Source organism: Pseudochaenichthys georgianus, chromosome 9, assembly GCF_902827115.2.
Source record: "Pseudochaenichthys georgianus chromosome 9, fPseGeo1.2, whole genome shotgun sequence".
NCBI lineage: Eukaryota > Metazoa > Chordata > Actinopteri > Perciformes > Channichthyidae > Pseudochaenichthys > Pseudochaenichthys georgianus.
Genome location: NC_047511.1, coordinates 24,677,020 through 24,690,092, shown reverse-complemented (window position 1 = coordinate 24,690,092; position 13,073 = coordinate 24,677,020). Strand labels below are relative to the sequence as shown.

The following is a 13,073-nucleotide window of genomic DNA, read 5'->3' as shown; positions in this document are numbered from 1 at the left end:
ACCTAGACGTTGGATTGCTCTGTGACTACCTCCGCTTAGGCTATTTATAGCTAAAAGGCCTATACTACATTTAATAATAGTTAGCATGGAAGAATGATGAAACTGCAGTATAAACATAATCTGTATAAGAGTCAAATGCTTTCATACTGCAAGTTCCTAAAACAACACTGTTTGTGCATCTGTCAAGGAAGGCAGGGGTAGCCTTTTTTTTTTTTAAATAATAAGAATAATTAATACTCAGTAAAAAAGAAATTGTGTTCAAAGGATTTTTTTTGTGACATACTGTGGGATTGTGCTCCAAATATGAGCCACTATGCATAGGAAAACCTTCACAGGAAACATGCTTTGACTAGCACCATGTTTGTCATGCTAGGCTTATGGGGTGGCTTGCATTTTCTGTGTTACCATGACAACATAATTGGATTTCCTCATACTCTGTGCAAGTGTTCACTTTTCAGTCAGTGCCACAAACACCAAAGAAAATGACCCCTTTCCCTATCCAAGAGTTCCCACTTACCAACTGGCTTCCTCTCTCTCACCCACAAATTATCTGAGTGTCTCCGCTGTCTGATACCAATAGTTCTCTATTTAATAACATAGCGATGGACAGCCACAAGCCTTCGTTACCCAGACAACTAATGACATCAATCAGAGGGAGATGTGGGACTTAATGAAAGGACAATGGACACCTTGTTAAATAAATCGGAATTCATAACTATTTATAGCATAAAGCTGGTGAATACGGTGTTTCCGTAGACATTCACATACATGTTATAACCAAAACTGAATATTTAGTATACAAAAACAGATACATTTGAGTAACTTCAGTGTTTCTTTATTCACTACAAAGATTTAAAGGAGCAAGAGAACTGCTCAGGCATCCAAAATCTATTTAACTAAAATCTGGTTCACAAAGACGGTGTATTGCTGACTGTTAGAAATCTGTGGGGAGGTACTTATGATAGGAAACAGTGTCTGCAAGATCCCTATGTTGAGGACAGATTGATAAAGCTCCATCAGCTCAATCATAAAATAGTACACCCAGTCCAAAATGCCCTCCTTTTTTCTATTACCCCTTTCTTTCCCCATTCATTGTTTTTCAAGATGTTTAAGGCTGAGAAGAGATGTAAAAGCATTTGAAAGCCCTCAACTGGAAAATGTTCCATCTGCATTTTGCATATTTAAAGCGTTCATAATCAACATAATCACGCTGAGAGTACTGCGTCCCAGACTCCTACGTAAAACATTTTCAATTTCACGCTATGTACCCATCTTAGATAGTGAATAATTTCCATTATCCTAGAAGGTGGGAAATGTAATTCTCTTCATCAATCCATTTAAAAGAGGGGATAATGAAGATTGAATAGGTAGGTGAGGACAGAGGTATAAGTGTCTGTGTTGCTGCATTGTTTCGCTGTTCAAACTGTCCAACACTCAAATGCCCAAACAAGATACAATCCCTGCAGCTGAATAACAGCTCTATCGCAGGCATTCAATAATGCACAACACGTTTAATCAAGCACTGCTTAATAAGCAATTACCATGGACAGACAAGTACAACTGGAGCTGCAAAGAGAAAATAAATTACTTTGCACATTTTAGAGGTCACCATCAACAACAGTGTTGTTGTGCGGACTCGCATATATCACATTTGAATATATATGTATTTTTCTCAATGTCTCTGCATGACATCATCTTCAACACTCTGGGCTGTTTAGATGAGACAGAGCTATAAAAGGATGCACCAGCTAAGGCAGCAGTGCTAGTACATTTCAGTCAAGCAGAAAACCACTGTGTGCCATGGGGCATTTCTGGTTGAGCCCTCCCACATTGTGAACAGTCTTTTAAATGGGTTCTTGACCTTAGTAATCACCGAGGAACACTGAGGCCACTGTGGTCTTAAGACCAATTGACCTGATGAAACGTCTAGAAATAATGTCAGCCATCCATTATATTGTGGCTCTCACAAAGAACTTCCACCGCTTCATCTCCTGACAGTGTGCTCTTAAATAACAATAACCAAACCCGCACTTTAGTGACTATCAAATACTTCGCCTATTGTGAAAAATGCTTAATGCTGAAGTCAACTGAAGAGGTTACAATTAAAAGGGGTCAGTTTCAGGATTATATTTACATTTTGGAAGCACCAACAAAAAGTGTTTTTCATGATGTGTCGCCTTAAGGTCTTAACTTTTAAAACATAAACAATAAAACCACCAAACTGAATATATGTTTGGACTAATGACCAAACAAAACCAGTCATTTCGGCTCTTGGAAAATGTGGTTACATTTGACCAATGTTATGTTATAAAACAAACCCTAACACATGTTCATTGTTCGTCAAATAAATATGAACGTTTATGATTTAAGTGGTATTATATCAGTAATACAGAGTTTTCGTATATTCTTACCTGTGACAATCAGCTGTTCCAAATATATATAGCGAGTAAAAAGAGGCAGAACTATGTAGATACAACATGTATACCAGTACAATATCATATAAACTAACCAAACAGCATTACAAGCTTTGTATTACCAGATAATGAACACCATAGAATGGAAAAGACTATTATACGCCTACCAAAGCAGCATTTGGAGCATGTATATTGCAGTGGCGAACCGTCAGGGCCTTCAAGGTATTTAGAGAATACCCTGGAACACTCAGATAAAACAAACAAAAAATCGATTTAATTATATAAATAAAATGTATATAAAATGAATAAATGAGAATCGTATCTGTGTTGTTGATCTGTAATATTACAGTGTTACGTTAATTTGTTTGTCCTCTCGGACCATGCACTACGCATTTCAGTGGTTTTGTGTTAGAAAAGAAAGCAACCAATCAGATCTTGTTCTGGGTCTCTGGGTAGAATATCCTTCAACCAAGGTATTCTACATCCTTGATAGAATGCCCTGGCCGTTGCACTGAATGAGAGCGTACGTTTGGACTGACAGTTTGATCAACCAATCATATATTGATTTGTAGCTAATGGGCTTATTCTTTCAGAGTTTCCCCCGGTTCCAGGGTACTCTAGAAGGCCCGCTAGTTAACTGGCTCGAGACAGAGGATCTAGTTGAATGCCACGAAGCAATTCATGCCGTTTTATTGTTTTTAACGTTGAAATGACAAGTGCAACAGGTGAAGATGAAGTTGTTGCGGAATTGTTGTGAGTACCCTTTTCAAGACGACAATTCAGTGAAAAGACGGACATTATAATGCCGCGGAGGGGAGGGGGGGTGTGTGTGTCTACAGAAGGTCCAGTTGTGATATACACGGTTTGCCACTGATATATTGTACTGATGCTGGGGGGGGGGGGGGAAATGAGCAGAAAGCATGAATTTGGAGAAAGGTCATGAAAATCATCATCAAAACCACACTTACTGGGATCATCCAGTTGGCTAGGTCTCCATGTTTTGACACCTGCATGGCTCCCAGCATTGTCAGGTTGATGTGACCCCTGAAGAGAAAGACACAACAAAAGAAGACCGCTGTCAACTTCTGAATCACTTCAACTAATGAACACACTCATATGGTCCCCTCGTCAAAAAATGCATGTGCCTCCATTGATTTGTGACAGGACACACAACACAAATACATGATATGATGGATGTTTAAAAATAATAAACTTCTTCACTATAATAGAGATCATCCCATATCTGCTGTTATCTTGATTGTACTTGCATTCCTTAAAAAAGCAGGTGACCTGGTTTTATTTTACTACCTGCTGTATCTTTTCTATTTACCACCACTTTGTTTCAAAAAAATATAATTTGTATTTTTGCACATTTCGTCTCTGCTTGTTGCTAAGGTCTTATCTGGTCCAGCTGCCACATTTAATGTCATTATACAGTACATACTATAAGCAGAACAAATTAAAGTCTGATTCTGAAGGTAAGCTGGTTATTTAATCTTTCTTATAAGATGCCTTTTCCTGTTACTTCTAAATATTAAAAGTGAGGTATCCAACAATGCCTCTAGAGCAGGAGACAGCAGCGTTAGGTAGCTTGCATTGATTATAACTGGGATATACGACGCTGCTGCCTGCAGTAAATTAATTATTGTTTCTCAAATGCATGTGGCCGCACATAGCAGGGGTTGAGGTTAGACAAACACAAACAAAGACAAATAAGTGAATAAGGTATTTATAAAGACGTACATGTCCTGATGTTATTCACTAATGAGAAGTAACAGAAGTAGATGTCTATACCACGTTGTCTTAGCTACTCAGGACTCTTAACTGTGTGTTTGCACAAAAGCAGACAAGTGCACAAACACGCTCGCACATGCGCGATTGGTCCCCGCCAGTGTGACTGAACAGCGCTATTTATGAGCAATATTGGATTTCCACTGGGCGGACACACAGAATTGATGCTGCAGGGTGTGTGGGTGGGCATACTCGGACAGCTGGCAAATCAATAAGAACCAGGGACCATGGGAATATTGGCAAGGCTGCTGTCTAGGTGCACCGGGTGACACACACCTAGTTGTTGAATCCAGTGTGGCAAATTGTGGCTACTGCCCGTAGCCAAATCCATTGCCTATAGCTTGCATATTGTGCATGTGATAAACTATTGAATTAAGGAAATGTATGAGAAATTATAAGTTAAATGTATAAATGTTTTCAATAAAACTGCACCACAAACGTCATAGTCAAATACGTTCAAGTATTAATACGCTGTCTATATGTTAATCTATAAATGTCATCTACTTTTGAGAGAATAAATACGTTTTTGAAGCTTATTAGTTATGGCCTACCCTCGGATCATGGCAAATGACTCATCACTGGAGAAATATGCGGCCCCTGGCAGCACGGTGACCGTCTCCTTCCCTGCAGAACAAAGAGATATCTTTGAGAGGTTTTGTTGGCAAAATGAAATATTGCAAAGTTTAAAACCCACTCATATAGAAGCAAACAAAAACAACCATAATCACAAAGACATTTAACATTTGTAGTACATTTAACTACAAAATAAAGTTAAATATACAGCAAGATAAATAAATAGAAAAATTAAAGAGACTGTGCATCCATTAATAATTGATTGTAACTGGAGGGGTGTCAGATGACAACAATATGCTAATATCACTTTAAAAGTGCATCTGAAAAAAACTCTTGATCTTTACAAAGACTCCTTTGTATTAAGCATTGATCCAAGTATGATTGTCTTTAATGCAGAAGAGTCAGAAAACATATATACAGATTCACATTTTAGCTGAAAAGCTCTCTTAATCAATTCATAATTTAACAAATGATTCCAAAGATTAATATACATATTTTACATAAACATACATTTATTATTGGGAAGTATTTAGGAAGGTTAACTCTCACCGGCATTAATCAGGTCTGCATCCACGGCATCCTCAGTGGGATATGGGCCCTATACAAAAAGAGAATAAGATAAAAACAAGAGTGTGTGCACAGGTCACACATACACTCACACGTCACTCAGCCTCACTGACCAAGATCTTTCAGGGGAGAAACAGACACAATCACATTTTAGTGATTTGATGAGACATTGACATTCTCTGTGCTCAATAAAGAGACCAAAACATTTGGGTGTAGAGGAAAGGAGAGCAGAATCTCTTTTAAAACTGGCACTCTTAATTCAAAGAAACTTTGACAAATAATGCATTAGCATAGGCACCTACATTCTCCTGTCAACACAACTGATTTGAAAGTCATTCCATAGCAGCAGCTTTTGTTGAAAGCTCAGCCAGCAAATAATGATTGTGCAAAAGAAAAATGGAAGAGAAAGAGTCAAACCAGCACAATCTGTTACATAACAAACCCAGCACATTTCCACTAGCTCAAGGGGCAAAACTAGGACAGACATCGCTCAAATTAGTGACTATTCATCCTGCTACATGCTCAGAGAAAAATTCAGTTCTAAAAGGTTTCTGCCGCTTAAAACAACAGTCTACACACAGGACAGAAAATATGCTGCTCGTGGGCTTTGAGATTGAAAGCACTGAAGCCTGAGGGGGAACAAAGCTCTCTGTAGGCGTCTTACCAGTCCCAAAATCCCATTTTCACTTTGAAGGTTCACTGTGATGTCTGGTTTTATAAAGTTGCTGGCCAGCATGGGGATACCAATACCAAGGTTTGCTGATTAACTCTGTTAAAGATGGTGACTATTACATTTGTAATACTGACATGGAAAGCAGGTATAGAGATCAAGAGAAAAATATAGAGGATTGATTGAAAGCTGCTTCAACATAATCTACCTATCACTCCACATCCCACATAATGTAAATAACTAAAAGATTTAGTTGTGTGGACAATTCTCAAATCTATAAAACTATTAAGTTGTAATAGATACAAGTTACCAAAACTGCTTAAATAAAAGGGTATTATTAATAAAAATTAAAAAACCTTAGAGGTTAAGACTGTGTTCATAAGGAGGAATGCTATTCAATTAATATGGAAATGTGAAATTCTTGGAAAAAAAAGAACGTGCATAATTTGCCATTGTAATCAACCTTGTGAAGAGCAAACAAGTATTTACTGAGTAATTACAATTGGGCAGCACATATTTATTACTTACACCTGGATTGGTTTTATTCGTGGTCATTTATTTATATGTATTCTTTTTAAAGGATACCATACATTCCATCCTCGAACTCCAGTGCAGCCCGTCGAATGATCCTTTCCCGAACAATGTCCGAGTCCTTCTTTGGTTTGGGCTTCTCGTCTTGACTTGTCTGTACTGTGCGTTTCTGGAAGCATCCGGAAATATATGAGGAACAGGGAGACAGCATGTTGAGAGGATATTTCTGGCCAGGTGCAAGGACACACACAGATAAGAGCTGGTTTGTGTGTTTCTGAACAATGATGGCAATATAAAACCCTGCTAAAATAATTTTAACTTCACGTTATAGCATCAATCATTTATCCATTTTAATTAATGTAGCCAATTGTATTGAACTGGATTTTCAAGAAAGTGACGAATGCTACACATGACTGAAGAATTTTGATATGTACATAGTCTTTTCATTCAACACTGCTTTGCAAAGTCTTCTTTTGTACCTCAATCCTTTTCTCGTAGCCGGTTCCGTGGACCACCCTGTGGACATAGATGCTAGGTATGTGGATGTCCTCTTCAGCAAAGGTCCCAACATCCACCACCTCCTCCACCTACACAAAGACACAGGGACAGAACTGAAATCCACCTTCCCTTGTAAAATGTCTCACCACCATTGAGAGTTCAGTTAAGGAAACCACGCACCGATGGAACGGTGGTATAAGAAAATAACATCTGCTGCTCCCAGCTGTGAAATAAAACAGATTAAATGATAAAGACCAGAAGAGATTTGTAATTATCTTTAGGCAATTCCTGATAGAACAAATATTTTGTATTCAATTATAAGGTGACGCACAAGCAGATATTTGCTCTCCGGTTTAAAAATGATGTTACTGACGTGATTTTCATGGGGGAAGGAAGGGTAAATATTTATCGGAGAAAGTGTTACTTTTTTTCTTCCTGCAACTACAACTCTGTGTACCAAAAAACAGCTCGGCTGACTAAAAACAGTTGTCATCTGACAACTTAAGCCCAGGGAACATAGTTTGGTTCAGGGATCAAAGGTGATGAAGAGTATATGTGGGTTGTGAAGATTTGTTGGTGTTTTTGTGGGGAAATTGGGAAGACGGTCAAAGGAAACATTGCTTGGCTATATATTTTTTATTTAGGTATAGTCCAGTCTCAAGACTTTTGCAAGGTTTACATGTCAGCTCAGCCTATTCTTGGGATGTCACTCGAGGAAATATAACATTGGCAACATATAATGTCTAAATATTCTCAAAACACTTATGTTATGTTTAATGGTATATTAGAAAATGTCTGTTTTCCAGGTAACTCTAAACAATGTATTCCTGACAGAGACAGAGGTGCATCACCTAAGTGTCTCGCAGCAGAGAATAAAGGGTTATTTCTGTCTGACTAACACAACACAGGAGGGAAAGGCTATTGATTTAAGAAGAGCTGGGTGAACATGACTTGGATAGAAATCCCAGAATGAAGGTAACATCAGGTGCTATAAACTCAGTCTACAGCCTCCACTTGTACAGGTGTTCAGGCACAGCATGTGTGGGCTCCCCTCAATCTCAATGCCCATTTTAACCAGATCTATCTCCTAAGACTCAGATGCCATGCTCCTCTTCGTAGGATGTTTTTAAACACCTCAAATGATATATCAATGCTGGAATTTAACTAGGCCGGGAAGGCATAGTGTGGGCATTGTTTTAGAGAGCTGGTTTTTCTCTATCAAATATAATTGATTATTCCTCAAGCGGGAAAGCACTTGAAAAGAACGGAGATCATTACATATTTGGGTACCCAAAGGGGACTTAACCATGACAACATTATTTATTCTCGCCCTTCCCTTTATCTTTTTTGTGCTACACTCTTGTGTAGCTCAGTGTGTAACCTACTTATTCCATCTCCATGAGGGGGCAAGCAGGCGTTCAGACCAAATTGAATTGAATCTCTCCTTATCTCCACTTCCTCCCTCAGCTCTCAGCTCTGACTGAGAGGAGTCGATGGCTAAGAGTGGATCCCATCTTAGTGTTGTCATGGATACGCAGGCTTTTGTCTGTAGTAAGTTAAGGCCACTCTGGGCTGGATAGTGATTTTAGACTTCTGATACATTTGGTTGTTTTATGGTAAATCTGTAATATTCCACAGTGAAAACGAGGCCATGGAAGAGGAGATTGATAGCGCGAGGGAATTGATACAGCAGTCCCACACATCCACCCACATCTTTCTCTGGGGGCTTCATCTTTTGCTTTTGTGATAATTTCCGTAGACATCTTTATCAAGGAAGCCTGAGATCATCACATAATAAAACAGTCACAGTATGAAATAGGGAAGAGGGGTGCCGGACGGGAATTGCATCGAATATTTGATGGCTTATATTACAGTTTATGATTAATTGAATTAAGTGTATCCATCCCTAATTGTGTCTCCTCAATCAAAAAGTGTCAAACAGTGAGACTCTCAAAAACATAAATCACTTCTTGGAGATGTATTTCTCTATGTCCGTTTGTTTGTCTCTCAATCATATGCAAGCAGACCATGTATTCAGCCAGATTATCAATTAGCCTTCCAAAGCTAACTCAAAGCATAATGACAAGCTCATACAATTTAAATATGCTGTGTACATAAAAAAGCCTCCTGCTCCTTTTATCCGGGTGATGTGTTCCGCCTGCACCGGTGCTCAGATGCAGTTCAGACGGAAGGTTCAACATATAAAGCATTACAATTAAATACTAACAAACACACAAGAATAACACATACTAAAAACAAATGAGCAGGTGTGTGGATCAAGCAGACAGGCACACGCACAGACACACACATTGATATTCCTATCTGTAAAACGATTTTCACATCAATGAGAGCAGAGCAAGGCATGAAGTGAGCTGGCAGGAGGGTAGAGGGAATCAAAGTGCCCTCTGGGGACACACACAACAAGCCTTTTTTCAGGGTTTGTGCTTTTTTAGGCTGTGAGGTTGGTCGAACCTTGATAATCTCAAACTGATTGGATCACAATGCTACCAGATTCCTAGAATAAACCACTAGCAGTGGTGTTGCATCCTGTGTTTTCCCTGAGGTTAATAAACAATGCCAGAAATATACCAGGCTTATCACTAATGTTTGCTCGACCAAAATAAACAACAAACCGCTCTACATTAGTACCATATTTTCAAGTACATGGAACTAAATCCAATGATGAATCATAAATGACAAACACTACTATGCTAACATAAATTTAGAAGCAGCACAACAACCGTTGAGCACTTAACAACCTCAATGCTCTGAGGGGAGGTATTCCTTTGAGCTGATAACTCATTATGACCATTGGCCATACGTGACAATCCCAAAATGATCAGGATCAGGCATTTTTGTGTTCACATAATATGTCAATAATAATTCTGACAGTCCAAACAAAAGATAATATGATAACATCTTGTATGTTTATTACATATTTGATTACAATGGGCTCACTAATGAGGAACATTCTTTATTTTACACTTTTAAAAGCCGTCCAAGAGGAGAACATTTAGAGTCAACAAAAACTCTTATTACCATTTATACCCACAGCATATTAAAATAAATAGTTATATTCATCATCAGTTTAATCAATGGAGAACATAGCTTTTTCTTAATGGACACACTTAACATGAGGTATGGAACTATGAATATTTTATATTTGTTAAGTAGTTCTGGGCTATTTTATTTTGGAAATGTTTGGGAGGTTTGACATTACCCCTCATAAAGTCTAGCATTAGCAAGGTTAAATGTTATATTACATGGATGTTAAACATTAATGGGACTTATTTAACTGACAAACAATATCTTAATTAATAAATTTTCTTTATATCTGGAGTAGTCAATTTCTTTTTGTTTTTAGTATTTTACAGACTTTCAAAGCTTTAGTGGCCAACACGTTGATTACAAGGCTTCCTTAGTTAATAATCCATCACATCTGCGTGTTGTCTATGCGTCTTTGTGCGCACACTGAGATGCGACAGTCAGGAGACGGAGACGGTGGGGCTACGGGCGACAGCATGTGGATGACAGCGACACCACACTCATTACTCTGTGTATTTATAGCCCCTCTATCTTCCTCCCAGTGTGCGTACGTGTGCTTGTGTATGTGGGCACATGGCCATGCTCTGCTGCCACTTTCGGGGCTCAGCTCTTGCTTTATCCTCTAACCCAGAATAGTGACACCATGAGCAATCTGTTTCCTCTCACTGGAAACTTGCCTCGTCAATGGCAGCCTGCATGGTATCCAGAACATGGGAGATAGCCAATGCAAACACATCAAACTCAAATGTTTACATTTCTAAGAACACTTAAGCCTCTGTGCAATGTGCTTCAGATTCAGATGATAGGCAGTCATCAGTAAACTTTGAACTTATAGAGAGCGCATAGCATGCAAATGTTCCATTTCAAACATCCAGGCCCTGCATATGTTTAGCAAATCTGTCTTTCCTTTCTACTGTCTCCTTTCATCTCTTTTTATCTGGACTGTTTCCGCTTGTATGTGTTGAACCGATACTATCAGACCCACAGTACAAATGAATATTAAACCCTTTGCCCTACCCTACACTGTCGCTGGCTTTAGTGTCAATCAGTAAATGTCAGCATTGCACTAGAATTCAAATGCATGCGAAAATTGACAAGTCAATGCCAAATCAAAATGCTCTGCATGTCCTCTTACGTTCAGAATAAGGTAATATAAAGTGTAGCGATGCTTTAGCAGCAATGTTTTGATAATACTGCCAGCAATATCCCTTAAAAAGGTAAGCAGTTGAGATTGACTGGTTATAAAATATTCATCAGCTCAACATGAGTGTATCTTCAAATGTCTGAATTAATACGGAGCCCTGGAGGGTTAATAGAGAGAAAAATAAATAAAACGTGGCCACATTTTACCTTCTCGTGCGAACGCTTTATTAACTTGTGCGCACGAGTTAATAAAGCGTTCGCACGAGAAGGTAAAACGTGGCCACGTTTTATGAAGAATATGTCCGGTCGACAGGGTGTGTGTGTGTGTGTGTGTGTGTGTGTGTGTGTGTGTGTGTGTGTGTGTGTGTGTGTGTGTGTGTGTGTGTGTGTGTGTGTGTGTGTGTGTGTGCATTTGTTTATGATAGTGTCGTTTGTTCCGGTGCACTCTGGCAGGACTATAGCACTACATCGAGATTAAGATTAAACACATTTCTTTCACTTGGGAATACACATAACTATGGAGAACCAGATTTGTGTAAATTACTGTTCGTGGTAATTTGAAAACAAATGCCGGTGGTGTCGGACACATCGAACACACACACATCATGCGCCCCGGTGACAGGACATCTCCTTCATAAAACGAGGGGAATACTCTGGTAGTTCGATGTGTGTAGGGTTAAATGTAGCAGCCTCGACCTCTATTCAGCGGTTCTAATGAAGGGAAACGCAGTGAAGTAAACAGTAAAAGGCACCGCTCTTTGCAGCTGGTGCTGCTCTTCTCAGATTCTGCTGAGTTACACGTTACTGCCTCGACGACGAACGACGAAGCCAGTTCAACAGACCCTGGATATGTTTGACTTACCCGGCTTAACTAACCCTAACAAACGCGATAACGCCAAGCGGTCCTACGAAGCTGGTTATCAACTCAGTAAATCAACCAGGGTTTCTCTGTCCGGCTGAGAGCGCGTTCACGTGAAAGGGACGGGGTTAGCAACATTTGCCCAATCACAAACATGGAGACGTGTGCTGACAGCGCAGCGTCATACTTCATGAATGAGTAGTGTAAATAGCAAATCCTGCTTCGTAGTACAGGCCACGTAACGCTTTTAACGAGTTAATAAAGCGTGGCCTCGTTGTATTTAAACGTGGCCATGCTTTATTAACTCGTGCGCACGAGTTAATAAAGCGTGACCTCATTGTATTTAAAGCGTGGCCACGCTTTACATCTCGTGCGCACAAGTTAATAAAGCGTGGCCACGTTTAATTTATTTTTCTCTCTATTAACCCTCCAGGGCTCCGTAAATTAATGCTGGAGAGGTCTAACCTGAGTGGCTGAAAGCCCAAAGACTACATTCAGTTATCTACTCTAATCAGACGACAGAAGGAAGTTTATTATGTGCATAAATGTATGCACCAGTTCAGAAATGAACTTGGAAAAAAGACAACCATACACATAAATATAGAAGACTTATTCCTTGCCTTAGAAAATAGTTCAATCATGAGCTCACGTCTTGGTGTGAATGTACTTGTGTATGTACGTCTATTGTCTTCCATTATGGTGAAGGTCACCAATTCAAATCTCAAAATAGTCTCTACTGAGGGGATATATGATGAAAATGTCAGTGTCATTGTGACATATTCTCTTTCGTTACATGCATAAACACGAGCATATGCACTGTTGAGGGGGAAGAAGCATGTCAAAGGCTTTTATAGCCATCTGTCCATTGTTATTACAGCAATTTTCTGTAGTTGTAGTCTAGCTAGATCTGAGAGGTTTTAGCTCAAAGTCAAAAAAATGTGACAATAGTGAAGGCAATGCAAACTTTGCTGTTGTCAAATAC

General features: G+C 39.1%; 1 protein-coding gene across 1 annotated transcript in view; it reads right to left on the bottom strand.

Annotated features, from left to right (window-relative positions):
• oxct1a (3-oxoacid CoA transferase 1a) overlaps window positions 1-13,073 on the bottom strand; it is a 55,937-nt gene that overhangs the window by 19,424 nt on the left and 23,440 nt on the right. Inside the window, exons 8-13 of the mRNA XM_034091885.2 lie at window positions 7,026-7,133; window positions 6,601-6,715; window positions 6,010-6,104; window positions 5,328-5,376; window positions 4,757-4,829; window positions 3,383-3,458 (exon numbers count right to left, since the gene is read on the bottom strand). Coding sequence (XP_033947776.1) covers window positions 3,383-3,458; window positions 4,757-4,829; window positions 5,328-5,376; window positions 6,010-6,104; window positions 6,601-6,715; window positions 7,026-7,133 — 516 coding nt within the window. The remainder of the gene's footprint in view (window positions 1-3,382; window positions 3,459-4,756; window positions 4,830-5,327; window positions 5,377-6,009; window positions 6,105-6,600; window positions 6,716-7,025; window positions 7,134-13,073) is intronic.